Source organism: Macaca nemestrina, unplaced genomic scaffold (assembly GCF_043159975.1).
Source record: "Macaca nemestrina isolate mMacNem1 unplaced genomic scaffold, mMacNem.hap1 Scaffold_490, whole genome shotgun sequence".
Lineage (NCBI taxonomy): Eukaryota > Metazoa > Chordata > Mammalia > Primates > Cercopithecidae > Macaca > Macaca nemestrina.
Window position 1 is genome coordinate 36,135 of NW_027257682.1, and position 17,431 is coordinate 53,565.

At 48.0% G+C, this 17,431-nt stretch overlaps 1 protein-coding gene across 3 annotated transcripts in view; it reads right to left on the reverse strand.

The window, feature by feature from the left end:
• Window positions 1-16,720, reverse strand: part of LOC139361435 (SH3 domain and tetratricopeptide repeat-containing protein 1-like) — a 42,497-nt gene extending 25,777 nt beyond the window's left edge. The window contains exons 1-2 of one of the 3 annotated variants that reach the window (XM_071090030.1): window positions 8,611-13,039; window positions 7,855-8,019 (exon numbers count right to left, since the gene is read on the reverse strand). In XM_071090030.1, coding sequence (XP_070946131.1) covers window positions 7,855-7,884 — 30 coding nt within the window. In that variant the 5' untranslated portion in view covers window positions 7,885-8,019; window positions 8,611-13,039. Of the gene's footprint in view, window positions 1-7,854; window positions 13,040-16,576 lie in introns of those variants that run through there. The other 2 variants (XM_071090033.1, XM_071090029.1) reach the window with 2 other exon arrangements.
• Between the last annotated feature and the right edge of the window lie 711 nt (window positions 16,721-17,431).

Genomic DNA, 17,431 nt, shown 5'->3' on the forward strand with positions numbered 1-17,431 from the left:
GTTTGCATAACACTTTTTTTCACAGTTCTAAAGCACAAGAACCATTCTAAGCTGGTGAAAGCATCAGGCATGTCTATGATCCAGGACTCCAATTCACTGTGGATCAGCGGATCTCAACCTTTACGGTATATCAGAACCACCTGGGGGTTTTTAACAGCACTACAGCTGCCCAGGCTCCGTTCCTGCAGATTCTATTTCAACTGGTCTGGAGGAAGCACGCATGCTTTTTTCACAGCCTCCCAGATGCAGCTAGGTTTACAAACCACTGTCCAAGATGCTCTCACACTTCCGCTCAGTTCAACACACACTCACTGAGATTCTAAGCACTATGAATCGGGCTAAGTAGACAAGTCAGGCTCCACTCCCTAATAATATTGGCAAAGAAATCAACATCAGAGATTTATTCCAGTCCAAACCAAATAAATTGCCCGGTGAAAAAAATGCCCTGGCATAGTTTGCCACACAAAACAACTCCCTGTATATTCCCGGTCAGTAGCCTAGAAACTGACTCTGAGCCATGAGAATTCAGAATCAGGGGAAAATGCCAGTCTGAGGCATCTGCCACACTCCTAGTACACCCCCAAAAGCGCCCAGCTACATTTCACATCCACTGTCCTAACAGGGGTCGAAATAGGGAAGAGCAGTGCAATACAGAAAACAGAGCCTGCTGGGTGCCCAAAGGCTGGGGAATTCCAGTCCTAGCCCCGCAACCAATCGCTCTGGTCACTTCCCTCTGGTCCTAGTGTGGCCAACAGTTACATGAGAGGGTGAGGTATAAAAACACAGATGTCAGGCAAGCTCCAGCATCCAAAATACATAGAAATTAAAAAGCATTAAGGTGATATCAAGGAATGTATGCCATCAACCAGAAAAGTAACTGAAGTATTCCTTTTCCCATTCATAAGAAATCAAAAGTGGAAGCAGAAAATTGATCAATCAGCCTACAAAGTTGACTGGGGCAACAGAATACACTCACGGATTCTGTTCACAACATCGGGGGTGACAGACCAAAAGGAGAACTGCAGAGCGTCCCTCTCTCCTCTATACACCCATGCCACCAGCACGTGAGTGCGTCCACACGCAGAGCCCAGTCTCCTGTTCCACTGACGCCAGCGTCCACTCTCCGCAAGCCTACTAAGTGCCACATGTGCTATGATGCTCCCTCATCTCATCACCATAGACATCCCTGCTGGAGGTGAGTATGTGACAGATGAAAATCACGGAGGCCTAGGGAGGTTGAGACCCGGTGAGGGCGTGCTTGAGAGGGACCCCATGGCTGGGCTCTCCATGCCGCTCTCCTCAGTAATCACTCCCAGACCAGAACAGCGGGGGAGAATTTTCTTCCTCTCACTATTTTCAGTCCCTTGGCTGACCCAGCATTCCCCAGACAGCTATCGAGTTCTGGCAGCTCTAAGGCCACGAAGCCATAAACGCAGGGGACACACAGCCCATCTGTCTCGAACGGGTCTTTTACTTGTCATGCTGGTCATTTCTAAGAGCAGATGGGTTAAGAAAGACTTGGCAAGTTATCACGAAATGACCCCTCCACACCTCCCTGGGGGAAGGCTGACTAGCGAGCAGTCAGGCCGGCTTTCTTCCCCCACTCCCTGCATTCCTGTCCCTAAGGAGCCACAGACAATCCCACCAAATATAGGCAGGAGACAGCCACCTCCTTCCTACAGCTGGAGTGGGGAAGGGTCCTCTCGGGCCTTTCTAACTGCATGAAAACCAAACTGTGAGCTGTACTGACCCGGGGCTCACCCATGTTACAGGCATGTACAACACAGTTGCCCAGTGGTATCATCACACAGAACTACGAATGTGCTTTCCATCGTTTTCATACAATGATTCCAGAACCGCTATCCACACAGCTCCAATTCTCACACATACGACGTGCTTCACGGATTACACAGCATTTTCACCAGGCCCCTCATCCGCTCCTCCCAGCAGCCTTGTGTGATCCCTTGAGTATGCTTCCTCATCTCCATTTCTTAAGAAATGGAGTTTCTGAGGTTATGAAACCAAAACTTTCCCAAGAACATCCAGCTAGTGTTAGAACCAGGATATGAGGGCTTCTGATTCTAGAACCAGTATTTGTGCCACTGTTCCACATGGGCCCCTCCAGGGATTTCTGCCTGATCTTGAAATGCAGACAGGAAATCCATCTCTCTACAGTCCTGGGGTTCCCTATAGACAAGAAGTCAAACTTCTAACAGAAAGCTTATACTTATTTGGAAGGATACCTGGGATATTCCTTTTAAGTTAGTTTGTTCATATTTTGGAAAGATTGTTCCAATGGCAATGCGGGGCATGAAGTGTAGAAAGGATTCCATGAAGAGGCAGAGAAACAATTCGGTGGCTCTTACAACAGTTCAAATGAGGCATGAGGCGCAACCAGAAAGGACAGAGGGAAAATGCATTGGAAAGCAATGCAAAATGAAGTCCACTCAGACCCAGGATGGAAAAAAGGGAATTAAGCATGATGGTGGTGTCTAGTTTGAAAGACTGATGAACAACGATGTCATTAACTACTGCAGAGTGGTATCTGGGGCCTGGGTGCACCAGTTTGTTTAACCATTCACCTGCTGAGCAGTCTGCGGGCTGTTTCCAGTTTCTAGCCTTTATAAATAATACTGCTATGAACAGGTACATATAGGATTTTGTGTGAACGTAAGTCTTCATTTCTCTGGGATAACCGCCCACGAATGTGACTGCTGCATCCCATGGCAATTGCACATTTAGTTTTTTCAGAAACTGTCAAGCTGTTTTCCAGAATGGCTGTGCCATCTTCCATTCCCACCAGCCAAGTGTGAGTGATCCCGTTTCCCCGCATCCTCACCAGCACTGGTCTTGTTACTACTTTTTATTTTAGGCATTCTCATAGGTGTATAGTGATGTGGCTTTAGTGTGCATTTTTCTGATGGCTCATGATGTTGAACATCTTTTCATGTGCTTATATGTTATCTGAAATGTCTCTTCAGGTCTTTTATTCATTTTCAAAGTAGATGATTTGGTTTCACTGCTGAATTTTGATAGTTCTTTATATATTATAGATATGAGTCCTTTATCAGACATCTGGTTTGCAAATAGTTTCTCCCAGTCTCTAGCTTCTCTTTTCATCTTTATTTTGCATTTTACATTTTAGTCCATGATCCATTTTGAGTTAATTTTTGAACGAGATATGAAGTTTAGATCAGAGTTCAGGGTTTTTTCCTATGCATAATCAGGTAGCCAGTAACTTTTTTTAAGAGACAAGGTCTCACTCTGTCACCCAGGCTGGAATGCAATGACAAGATCAGAGCTCACTGCAGCCTCGACTCCTGGGCTCAAGTTATCCTCCCGCCTCAGCCTCCTGGAGTAACTGGGACCACAGGCAGGTGCCACCATGACCAGTTAATTTTTTTAGTTTTTGAAGAGACAGGGTCTTGAGCCATGTTACCCAGGCTGATGTGGAACTCCTAGGCTAAAGTCATCATCCCACTTATATGGGGCCAGGCAGTGGCACATGACTGTAATCACAACACTTTGGGAGGATGAAGCAGGACAATCACTTGAACCCAGGAATTCTAGACCAGCGTGAGCCACAGAGGGAGGCCCTGTCTCTGCAAAAAATTTTAAACATTAGCTGGGCATGGTGTTGTACACCTGTGGTCCCAGCTACTTGGGAGGCTGAGGTGGGAGGATCTCTCCAGCCTATGAGGCTGAGGCTGCAGTGAGCCATGATCGCACCACTACACTCCAGCCTGGGAGAAAGTGAGACTTTGTCTCAAAAAAAAAAAAAAAAAAAAAAAAAAGCTAGCACATCACCCATATCAAAGACAGGTATTATCTTTTTGAAAATTTAATTACAGTTATGTAATGGACATGTAAAATGTCCACTTTGAAAGCTTGAAAAATATATAACTCTATGTATTCTTACCTTAAAATTCTGATTCCTACCTAAGATATCGCATACTGTTTACATAAGTATCACAATGCCTGGACAACAACTAAAAATGTGTACGAGGGAGAACAATGAGCATGTATGCCTGTTAATTAAGGTATATTTCCCCCTCATTACACAAAAAGTCATCACAGCAAACCCCTGTGACGGTATCTAAAGAAAGCCTACAGTTTTACTTCTCTGTATTAGAAAATGCAAGGCTAAAATTCAAATACTAAATATTTCCTGAAGCCAAGGGTAGTTTACTTAAAATAAATGCCTAGGGTCTATATCAAAAATATGAAAAAGCTAGCTACTTTCATAGCCATTCCAATCTAAGTTCAGCTTTTTCTTTTTTAATTGACACATAATTGTGTACTGTACATACGTATGGAGTACACATAGGGATGTTATAATACATGTAATGTATGTGATCAGTGTAATTAACATATCCACCATCTCAAACATTTATCATTTCTTTGTGTTGGTAACGTTCAATACCCTTCCTCCAATTATTTGGAACTATATATATATATATATATTTTATTTTTTTTTTTTGAGAAAAAGTCTTGCTCTGTTGCCCAGGCTGGAGTGCAGTGGTGTGATCTCAGCTCACTGTAACATCTGCTTCCCAGGTTCAAGCTATTCTCCTGCCTCGGCCTCCCTGGTAGCTGGGGTTACAGGCACCCACCACTATGCCCGGATAATTTTTGTATTTTTAGTAGAGATGGGGTTTCACCACGTTGGCCAGGCTGGTCTCAAACTCCTGACCTCAGGTGATCCACCCACCTCAGCCTCCCAAAGTGCTAGGATTACAGGCATGAGCCACCGCGCCCAGCCTGAAACTATATGTTCTTGTTAACTATAGTCATCCTATGTTATAGAACACTAGAACTTATTCCTATCTAGCTATAATTTTGTATTCTTTAACAAATTTCTCCCTATCTCCCTCTTCCCGCACCCTTCTCACCCTCTAGGATCCTCTGTCTACTTTCAACTTCCATGAGATCCACTCTTTTTTGCCTTCCACATAAGAGAACATGTGCTGTGCAACTTTCTGTCCCTGGCTTATTTCACATAATATCTTCCAGTTCCATCCACGTTGCTGAGAATAACAGGACTTCATCCTGTGTTATGGCTGAATAGTACTCCACTGTGTATAAAGACCACATTTTCTCTACCCATCATCTGCTGTTGGACACCGAGGCTGATTCCATATCTTGGCTATGGTGAACAGTGCTGCAGGAAACACAGAGGTGCAGATGCCCCTTCGACAATGATTTCCTTTTCTTTGGGTATCTACACTGTAGTGGGACTGCTGGATCACACTGTAATTTCATTTGCAGTTTTCTGAAGAACCTCCATACTCTTGGCCATAGTGGGTGTCCTAGCTTACTCACTCTTATTCTTTTTTCTCTTTGAGACAGAGTCTCACTGTTGCCCAGGCTGGAGTACAGTGGTGCAATCTTGGCTTGCTTACTGTAGCATCCGCCTCCCGGGTTCCAGTGGTTCTCATGCCTCAGCCTCCCAAGTAGCTGGGATTATGGGCAACCGCCACTGCACCTGGCAAATTTTTGTATTTTTTAGTAGAGATGGGGTTTCACCACGTTGGCCAGGCTGGTCTTGAACTCCTGGCCTCAAGTGAATCACCCACCTCAGCCGCCCAACAGTGTGGGATTACAGATGTGATCCACCACTCCCAGCTAATTTTTGTGTTTTTAGTAGAGACGGGGTTTCACCATGTTGGCCAGGCTGGTTTCAAACTCCTGACATCAGGTGATCTGCCTGACTCGGCCTCCCAAAGTGCTGGGATGTCAGCGTGCGCCCTGCGCCCAGCCAGCTGCCCTAGTTTACACCCCCCTACAGTGTGTAAGAGCTCCCTTTTCTCCATATCTCCACCAGCACTTGTTATTTTTTGTCTTTTTGATAATACCCATCCTAACAGGTGAGAGGATACCTCACTGCGGTTTCTGATTTGCATTTCTCTGATTATAAGTGATACTGAGCATTTTTTTCACATATTTTTTGGCCATTTGGATGTCTTCCTTCAGGAAATGTCTGTTCGGTTGGGTGTGGTGACACAAACCTATAAGTCCAGCACTCAGAACGCTAAGGCAGGAGGACAGCTTGAGTCTACACCGGCCTAGGCAGCATAGCAAATCCCTAGCTCAAAAACAAAACAAAACAAAAAAAAAGAAAAAGAAAAAGAAAAAGAAAAAGAAATATCTGTGTCTGTGTCTGTTCAGCTTTTTGATCTCCAAAAATTAAGAGTTCATTTTGGAATCGGACGACCTGCCTGATTCAGGGACAATCTGTGTTTGGTTCTACTCTCCTACTTCCTATGTGACTTTAGGAAGCTCCCTTAGCCACTTTGAGCTCAATTTCCTCAACATTAACCAGGAATAAGTACCACCCGCCTCTGCTGGTTAAGGCTGAGGACTGAAAGGAGAACCTCCACAACGCCACTTGACAATGCCGCCTGGCGGAAACCCCTCAATGCGGGACTGGTAGGATCATCTGAAGCTAAGTACAACTTTCCTTTCCACTGTCCCAGGCTCACTCTGCATGCGATTAGCAAGGAATAGCGAATAAAGGAAACCAAAATAGTTGCTTAATTTTTAATAAGAAATTTTTTAAAAGTGGGGGTGGTGGCAAAATAGGAGGGAGAGGAGGGGAAGGAAAAGCAGCCAGTCACAAGTTCTAGTCCAGGGCTTATCTCCAGCCTCCTCACTCAGCCAATCACCAGTCCCCACCTCCTGCGGAGGGGTACTTTCTCTGCTGGCTTCACTCACATGGACGGCACTGCCACAGGTGTTCAGAAACCAGGAGCACCTTGAAATGGGCAATGTGCTTTGGGTAGGAGACCTACAATTTCGCCAAAGAAACCATGGCACAAAAGTGACCCACATAGGAGGGACCAACGGCTGTAAATACTTGGTGGCAAAAACGGATGTCATACCTTCTGTACAGGAGACACACACCCAAATAAAATTTGCCAAAATAGCAGAGAAAAAAATACAGCAGACATCCAGTGCCATTCTGTTACAGAAATATTTATATCCCAAAGCCAGGGACCTCTCTGGAACACTGTCTTTATTTCCACGTTTCATGGAAGATGTTTGAGTGCACTCACGTGTGTCTCAACAAACTTCCAGTCCCTGCTCTAAACCCTGTGGCTCCTCAGCAAAACCCAAAAACAAGTATCAGTTTTCCTTCCAAATGGGAAATTTCCTGACCTAGCGAAACCAGCATCAAATCCACTTATTATGAGATAGCTGATCACAGGCGAAGTCCTCTAGTCCAGGATGACTCCCCTCCTGCAGGAGCGGGAAGGATGGGCAGAGCACTGGCCTGCCAGACCACATCTCCAGGCAGTTTGAAACCATGGCTGCTCAGGTGAGCCGTGATAAAAATCAAAACCAAGTATCTCTGAAAAGTGTACATGGCAAGACCCAGACCTCGGACCGGACTCAGCAGAAATGGATGTTGCAAGGTTTGTTCAGAGACCTCCTCTCCATGCCCCCTCTCCCCGGGACCTCCCTCCTTGCACTAGGGTTCCAGGGCCAATGGACCACTCCCTTACCTCTAGCCCAGTGCATTTTCAGGACCAGCTCCCAGACTGTACCAGACCCTGAAATGTATTCGCTGAATGCACTATTTCTTGAAATGATCATAAATCACCTGATGATAACAACAATTGTTCTAAAAGTGTTCTCTCTCTGTCTCTCAGGAATCGTGCCATGAGTTTGAGCAAGCAGCTTTGCTTCTCTCTACTGCAATTCTATCATTTGCAAAATGTTAACAATTACTGTGTTCACCCATAGCATTGTTGTAAACAGCCTTAAGACCCACTTCATGTAGCCTGCCAGGAGCACAGACCCTGTCACATGGTAAATGCCCACTGAAGGTGAGTTATCTGTAGCTATTATTACCTGCCACTCCAGCGAATAAAAGGAGTCCATCAGGTCTCATCGTATCACCATGAAAGGATGTCCATGTAGACTGCGGAGTGGGAGTAGGGGAACTCAATGTTTATCAGGTACTATTTTGCTTTTTAGAATGTGTACATATATATTTGTAGGTACACTGGAAAAGATCTGGAAGGAAATACACCCAGTGTTAATAGTGACTACCCCAAAGACACATTCATCCAAACACACAGGAGAAAAACACTCACTATCTTTCTGTCTTCCATATCATTTGAACTATTTTCAATAAGCATCTATGGCTTTTGTAAAGTTTTTGAAAGGAACTTATTGCATTTTTTTTCTGGAGAAACAAGCAGGAGCATGAAAAAGGTGGAAACAGAAGGTAAAATGGCTCAGCAGGCACACGAACCACGCACCTCTCACTACAACTCAACACCAGCTCTCTCTTCTCTTGGTCCAATGGCCCAAGACTTAGAGATAAAATGTTTATTGTGATCACATCAATCACACCAAGGAGCTTGGAACCACCCTTTCAAACTCCTCTGGTTCTGTGTACCTGCCCGGGGCTGTTAGCTTTCCTCCTGTGTCTCTGACTGGACTGTAATCCCCTAGTGGGGAAATGCACCCTGACACTTGGCCATCATCCCCACAACACTCAGCACCGCATAGAGACCAGGGCAGTGATGCCCACTCGGACTGTGATTCTACTTAAAAAGCAAAGGACCAGGGGCCAGATGCGACTTGTCTTTGGTAACTCACCAGCTGTTGCTTGAACCAGAACAAAGCCAGGTCTCCTGATGCCCAGAAAAGAGCTAGTGCCTGTCCCGCTAGAAACGTGGTGAAAATGTTTTGCTTGCTGTAAAAAGACGCACTACTGGAGAAGATGGGTGCAACTTCTCATGGAGCCACTCAGCCCAGATCACCAGGAAACAGGGCTGCCGGATGAGACACTTGGCCCAGATCACCAGGAAACAGGACTGCCGGATGAGACACTAATCACGTCCACTGGAAAGGAAATCTGGCTGGGCAGTAGAGGGAAATTCACACACATTACCCTGCCCCAATGGCAGCAACAACATGAACAAAACAAAAAATACCTGACTGGAAAGCCGTAGCCTGGCTAGCAAATTCAAAACAGCCACAATCCTAGCAGCACGTATCACTGCAACACAGAGCTTCAGTCAGTGTGCACACACTTTAAGTAGAAAGGTAAAATGTCCATGTTTTTGGAACAAGGGGGCTATTTTTGTGTGTGTGTGTGTGATGTCAGAAGAAACTGTTGGCAAGGAAATAGAAATAGGCGCCCTTACACATTGACAGTGAGATAACGGTATGGCCCTAACGGAAGGGAATCGAGCAACACCCATCAACATTTAAAATGTGCAGAACCCTGGATCCCACAATTCCATTTCTAGCAATGCATCCTATGAACATATTCACGCAAATATGCAAGAATTACATACAACTCAGCATTGATTAATTCAAACGGTTGGGAACAACCTAAATATTTACCAGTGGGGAATTGGTGGAGAACAGTATTTATCTTATGCCAACATCTGTGTTTTTAAAAAGAAGATACATAGGCTGGGTGCAGTTGTTCACACGTGTAATCCCAGCACTTTGAGAGGCTGAGGCAGGTGGATCACGAGGCCAAGATATCCAGACCATCCTGGCCAACACGGTGAAACCCCGTCTCTACTAAAAATACAAAAATAATCTGGGCACAGTGGCGTGCGCCTGTAGTCCCAGCTACTCAGGAGGTTGAGGCAGGAGAATCGCTTGAACCCAGGAGGTGGAGGTTGCAGTGAGCTGAGGTCACACCAGCCTGGTGACAGAGCAAGACTCCATCTTGGAAAAACAAACAAGCAAACAAACAAACAAAACTGGCAACAGTGGTCACAGAGCAGTGATGGGAGTAGGACTGCCTTTCACTCTCCAGGACCTTTTGAATGTCACTCACATTACATATTCAAAATATATGACTACAGTAAATATTTTCAGAGTAACTATGAAAAACTGGGGAAATAATAATATCTAACACACAGGACTACTGCATAATTAAAGAATGAAAAGTTTTAATCACTATCAGAGTTTAAAGGAAGAAAGATTAATTCTAGCTTGGATGTCAGAGCGGGGATCATGTAAAGGAAGTGAGTATTTCAAGTCTTGAAGGATGGAGAAGATTTAAAGAGGCAGAAGTGTGGAGATGATGTCCCAGATGGAGATAAGAACATAGACGAAGAAGATGAAGAGATGAGAAGGTCTAAATTCTAAGTGCAGCTCTCAGGCTGGGCTTCAGAACAGGGCTTAGGCAACAAGCTGGAGTGCAAGGCTGATGGCGGGAATGGAAACACTGAAACCCAAACTTCCATATCACTCCTGGATCATGAGCCTTGAATGCCAAGCCAGGGAACCCCTCCTTGATCTTAACAATGAAAAGTCACTGGGCTGGGTGTGGCGACTCATGCCTGTAATCCAGTGCTTTGAGAGGCTGAGGTGAGAGGACTGCTTGAGGCCAGGAGTTTGAAACCACTCTGGACAACACAGCAAGACTTTATCCTTACAAAAAATTTAAAAATTAGCTAGGCAGGATAGCACACCTGTAGTCCCAGCTACTCAGGAAGCTGAGGCGGGAGGATCACTTGAGCCCAGGAATTCAGGGTTACCGTGAGCTGTGATGGCATGCCTGCATTCCAGCCTGAGAAACAGAGCAAGGGCATGTCTCAAAAAAAAAAAAAAAAAAAAAATGAAATAAAATCACTAAAAGTTTGTATAGACATAAAGTATAAAATCATACCATATATGATTTAATCCAGATATATAATATAAATCAGAGGGGGAAAAGAGAAATTAGGAAGCTATTATAAGAAGACAAGACTCAACTAAGACACGAGCAAAGGCCCTGGGCTCACAGCGCTATCTTTATATAAAGGAATGAACTACCACATTTATTTTCATGGCATCACCAACTTAGATACAGGCCATTATCAGATGGCCATAATACCATAGGCAAATACCATAAAAAACACCATAGGCTGTGTGGTTTAAACATTAGTTTATTGCTCACAGCTCTGGAGGCTGGAAGTCCAAGATCAAGGTGTCGGCCAACTCAGTTCCGAGACAGGGACCTCTTCCTGGCTTGCAGACAGCCATCTTTCTTCTTGTTTCCTCACACCAGGGCAGTGGGAGCTCTCTGCTTTCTCTTCTTTTTTTGAGACAGAGTCCCACTCTGTCACCTGGTTGGAGTGCAGTGGCACAATCTCAGCTCACTGCAACTTCCGACTCCCTGGTTCAAGCAACTCTCCTGCCTCAGCCTCCCGAGTAGCTGGGATTACAGGCACGTGCCACCACACCCAACTCATTTTCGTATTTTTAGTAGAAACGGGGTTTCAGGATGGTCTCAATTTCCTGACCTCGTGATCTGCCCACCTCAGCCTCCCAAAGTGCTGGGATTACAGGTGTGAGCCACCACACCCGGCCTGGTTTCTCTTCTTCTAACCGCACTAATCCTGTCAGACCAGGGCCCATGCTCATGACTTCATCTAACCCTAATCATCTCCCAAAGGTCCTATCCCCTAATACCATCACACTGGCAGTTAGGGCTCCAGTACAAGAATCTGGGGGAGACATAAACATTCAGTTTATAACAATGTCTTTTCAATCCTGTTGAAAAAAACAACCAAATGAGTAGGCAAAGAAGTACCTTATATGTAAACAAGTCAGGACTTTTCATATTTCTGCTAACACATTAAGGTCAATTTAAAATGTCTGATAACAAGAGTCAGAAGCAGAGATACATGAAAGTTAGCTACTCTGCATTTTAGGCCCACATTGAGCTGTCTTTCAATGACATTGTGGCACAAAGAACACTGCTTTCTATTCCTGGTTTTGCCACCAAAGAAGCTGGAACATTTCCCTGTATTTCCGTTTATCTTGAAAATCACTGGGCTGACCTAGCAGACCTCCAAGGTCCCTTCCATTCACAAATTCCACAAATAACTTCCTACCAACAGAGGCTACACAAATAAACTACACTGATGAAGGGGAAAGCTAACACTAGCAAACAATGAGATGCACACAAGACAAGACGTATAGAGAAGTGGATCAACCACAAACTGGTGGACGATGAGCCAGCGGGGGATAAAAACACATTCCCTAATGATGGACAGACAGGCAATGGCGCCGAGGTAGTATTGTTGAAGATTTCCTATTTTACATCTTCAAGATAAATGGCCCAATTGTTTATATTCATTCTGATTAAATGTGAACGTGAAAACTTCCTCCAGGGGACACAGACATCTAAAAAGTTCCCAATGTATCCAATATGTCATTTGATACTTTTACTGACAAGAAAAATGAGGGACTGAATATACAAACAGACCATGCCCGATCATATGTATAAAGACAGAACTCAGACCACAACCGGTAGCTGCCCACCCAAGAAACCAATCCCCTATCTACAATCAACAGCCAGGAGGTCAGCCAGGCTAGCACATCAGACAGGAAGCCAGACTGCTCTCTCAACAACCCAGAAACTAAACCACAACTCTGTCCCATGTGGCCAGGACTTGACTCAAAACCGACAGCCACCCTAGTTTTGGCCCCTATTTCCAGTTAGGATAATTCACAGAAAGCCATATACGACCCTAACCAATCACGTAGGACACCCCACTTCTGCACAGCTGCCTCCAGCCCCCACAACAGCCTCCACTGGGAGCCGTTCTTTTCCATCCTGAAGCTTCCCCACTCCTCATCCGCCACTCACTGGCATGTCAGTCTCTGCCACACGCAAGTGACGGTGCCGACTCCCTTGCCACAGCAGCTCCGAGAAAGTTGCCCCTGCCTGTCTCATGTGGGCGGCCTTCCCTTATTTCCCCCAAAGAATAAGTCTTAAATGAGGGGCTTCTCTCCATATGGCCAAGCTATACAATTCAGAAGCCCAGCATGGCAGATTCCAAGCCTGGAAAGACCATACACCCCTCAGGTCTTCTTTCCACAAAACACAGCTTCCTTGAGTTCCTCAGTCACTCCCCACCAACCAGGGAAGGAACCACGTGTTATGGAAAGATCAAGGGTCTTGAAGTCAAACTTCTGAGTTCATCAAGTACCTCATCTTTCCACTTAACAAATTACATGGCCTTGGCCAGGGGTGGTGGCTCACACCTGTAATCCCAGCACTTTGGGAGGCCGAGTTGGGCAGATCACCCAAGGCTGGGAGTTCAAGACCAGCCTAACCAACATGGAAAAACCCCATTCCTACTAAAAATACGAAATCAGCCTGGTGTGGTGGCGCATGCCTGTCATCCCAGCTACTCGGGAGGCTGAGGCAGGAGAATCACTTGAACCTGGGAAGCAGAGGTTGTGGTGAGCCGAGATCATGCCATTGCACTCCAGTATGGGCAAGAAGAGCAAAACTCTGTCTCAAAAAAAAAAAAAAAAAAAAAACAACAACAACAAAAAACAAAAAAAAAAAAAAAAAAAAAAAAACCCGACGTGACCTTGAACAATTTTCATAACTTCTCTAAGCCTCTATCTTCATCTTCAATAAAATAATTTTACCTCCAAGATTGTATTAAATGGAATCCCACATGTAAAACAGCTGACAAATATTAGGGGCCCAACAGCTGTGTGCTCCTACTGCCACCCCACTTTACCCCAAGGGAGAAGCACAAGATGTCCAGAAAAAGCCTGTTGATCCCTACACCTCAGCATCCTGTGTTCACACAAGGCGCAGTGGGATCCAGACTTACCGGGGTCACCCAAATGCAAGATATGTTTTGATTTTTCAACTTAGGTACACATGGCTTCGAACGTTCACTATATATGATCCATAATTTAGAAGAGATTTTCCTACACTACTCCGTGGTTCTATTTTAGCAGACTTAGATGTGCCATAATAGCTCACTCTCTTAAGCCCTCTTCAGTATCAAAAACAAAACTTTAATCTGTAACACAGTTATCAGCAGCGAAAGTGGAAAAGGTACCTATGAGTCAAAATGACCCTCTGCCCTGCCCCGCCCCACCCTACAAAAAGCTGTTCAGGAGGATTTGGGCTGGTTATGAGAATGCTGTCTGTATTCCCAGGGACAGACAAATGCCTACTCTGGTTAGAAGCTGCGCTGCTCAGCCTCCAGGGTAGAAAGCTCCCCACACCCTCTACCCAAGGAGAAGAAAAACAAACGGGGTGGCCAGGCTCCAGGACGTGGACTGTGTAGTGTGGTTTCTGCAGTCCAGGTCACTGCCATGGGTGAAGCTTTTCCTTCCTTCTTTTCCACCCAAGTGACCAAGGTCCTACAGCTGCTGTAGGGCCTCTTCCCTAGGATGAGACAGCCCAGCCATTCCCCTTCCCTTTTTTTTTTTTTTTTTTTTTTCCCTGAGACAGAGTCTCACTCTGTCACCCAAGCTAGAGTGCAGTGGTGCAATCGTAGCTCACTGCCACCTCTGCCCCCCGGGTTCAAACAATTCTCCTGCCTCAGCCTCCCAAGTACCTGAGATTACAGGCGCCCACCACCACGCCCAGCTAATTTTTATATTTTCAGTAGAGACGGAGTTTCTACTTGTTGGCCAGGCTGCTCTCGAACTCCCGACCTCAGGTGATCCACCTGCCTCGGCCTCCCAAAGTGCTGGGATTACAGGCATGAGCCACCACATCTGGCCGAGTCAGCCCAGCCATCCTGACTTTTTGTTCTGGCTAAATTACTCTCTTCCGCGTCTGCCTTCCAACTAGCTAAATCAGAGATCTGGCCTTGGGGCAGGCTGGAAGAATCCCTGTTTTTGGTCCTCAAGAGGTCCTACCAGGGTCTGGGACAATTCCAAGACTTGTGTTCTTAAAGAGGAAAGAAACCTCACATACATGGCTCTCGCAGAGCTCAGGCAGAACTCAGGCAAGGCTTGGGAGCCGGCCCTAAGGTTAGGGTGTGCCATCTATGATAACAGCTAAGAGATCTGAAGCCAGCTGTCTGGGTTCAAACCTCAATTCCAACAGCGCTGGCTGTGTGATGTTAGACAACGTCCCCAGCCTCTCTGTGGTTCCGTTTCCTCACCGTAAAAGGGCCACAATAATAGAGCTGCTCTAAAAATTAAGTGAATTCGTGCATATAAGGTATTCAGAACAATGCTTGGCACATGGGGGAATTCAATAGACACGTATTGAACAGAGTAACTTAGCAATTAGTAAATATACTCATGCAGGCCAGGCGCGGTGGCTCACGCCTGTAATTCCAAAACATAGCAATGGGTTGGCAGGAGCTGATGACTGGAGGTGGCGCAGTAGCGTTGGGGTGTGGGACAGCGGAGGGCAGAGAAGGCAAAAGGGCCTGCATGACACCCTACAGGGCTAGGAGCCACAGCTGCGGTCATTAGTTCAGTTTTGTCGGCTATGCCTGTTACTTATACACCATCTCTTGTTCAGAAAGAACTTCAGGTTGAGTATTTGGACTCCTTGAGCCTTCTGCTGTTTGTCTCCGGGACGTTGAACACTCTTAAAAGGGGAAAACTGTCCAGTTCGATTTTCCTTCCTGGGACATTACAGGTTTTTCAAAAGTTTGATGAAAGCATTCACTAAGGAGTGACTCCACTTTCTTCGGTGGCTGAGAAATACAGCGTCTGAGGGGCAGCATCAGGTCTTCCCATCAAGCTGAGGTCGGAGTCTCCCCTCATAAATCTGACCTCTAACTGTAACTGCCTTGGCCTCATTCCGTGGGTGTGGGTGCTCCTGCTTGAAACGCATTTTCCAGCCCGCCAAATTCTTGGGAGAGTTTCTTTCACTCTCCAAGCGCTAAGAGCTACAAAGTTCAATCTGGCTTTCCAGATTTTTTTTTCTTCCCATTACTAATGGAAGAAATCAAGCAGCGCCGGGCAGAAGGGCCCTGTTCCCTCGAATCAGAGCCCCGCCCAGGGCCAGAGCAGGAAACACTGCGGTGGGACTCGCGGTGACAGCCCATGGACCCCCGGGTCCCGCCGGCCAGGGCAGAGGGCAGTGCGGTCTGTGTGGACGCTGCGCGACAGCTCCGGGCCCGCGCCTCTTGCTTCCTCCCGCCGGGCAAGTGAGAGGATAAACCATGGGGCGGGGGCAGTGCGCCCCCCGCGCGCGGACCCCCACTACACGCGCGTCCCAGGCGGGGTCGACCCAGACGAGCCACGGGGCGCCGCACAGCCCCACTAGCAGGGCGGCCAGGACCCACGCGCCACCTATATAGGTGACAAAACACTCAAGAAGCTGTCATGCGGGGCGGGAAAGAGCCCCCACCCAGAGTCACGGACTCCCTCCTCCGAGGGTCCGCACAGTCCCCTCGTTGAGTCTGGCGAAGCAGTCTCGCTGCGAGGGAGGGCGGCGGAGTCTCCCACTCGCCGTGACCCGGACCCCGCCCCACGAGTGGGTCCTCGCAGGGCCCCCTCTGCCGCACGCGGGGACCAGCCACGCCGCGGGGGACTGGGCAGAAGCCAGCGCCCGGGTCCATGCAGTCCCCTCCGCGGCAGACGCGGGGAGCCGGGGAGCAGTGGGGACCGGCCCCCACCCGCAGGGGGACCATGACCCCCGCGCGGGCCCACGCGGTATCGCAGCAGGGGCGAAGCCCCCGGTGCCACCCGAGACCGAGACAAAGTCCAGGCGCAAGGACCCCGGATCCCGACCTCGGACCCTGCAGAGCCCAGCTCGGAGCTGCCACGCCGGGGGCAGAGACCCCCGCCCGGTCCGGAGACCCGGTCGCCCATGGCGCCGTCTCACCTCAGACCGCCGCCTCGCAGCGCTCGCTCCTCGCCGCCGCGCCTGGGCCGACTGGAGCACAGCTGAGCAGCCAACAGAGCCGCGGCAGCCTCAACAATGGAGCCCGGGGGCGGGGCCGCTGCCGCCGCTTCAGCCCGTGTTCCCCGCTCGGGATCCGACTCGGATCAAGGAGCTGCAGCTGGCGCGGGGCTGCGGCCGGGAAACACACCGCGCAGGTGCACACGGCCCCGCCCGCCGCCCGCCGCCCGCCGCCCGCCGCCCGCCGCCCGCCGCCCGCCGCCCGCCGCCCGCCGCCCCGCCCCCCGGCCAATGGGGAGCGAGCTACGCGGAGAGGGCGGGGCCTAGGGGAACAAAGAGAGGTTGGGCGGGGCGGCGCTGGGACTGGGCGTGGGGGTCCCGCGGGAGGACCGGACCCAAGAGCTGGCCGGATCCTGGCCTCCTAGAAGACCCAGCTCAACGTCCACCTGGAGTCTGCTCTACAGAACGCGCTCATCTCAAGCCCAGAACTCAGGCTTTTAGGGCAGAGAGCGAGAGACAGGCTTGCTTTACAAAAAGGGAAACTGAGGTCCAAGGAATAGGATTGCCTGCTGACTGAACTCACGTAGTCCCATTCACTCGTTCACCTTGTCATTCAGCAAACATTTGGAAGCACGGATGGTGGGCGTTAGGAGTGAAGTAGGGCCGGGCGCGGTGGCTGGCGCCTGTGATCCCAGCACTTTGTGGGGCCGAGGCAGGTGGATTACTTGAGGCCAGGAGTTCGAAAATCGCCTGGCCAACAAGATGAAATCCCATCTCTGCTAAAAATACAAAAACTTAGCCGATCGTGGTGGCGCGTACCTGTGGTTCCAGCTACTG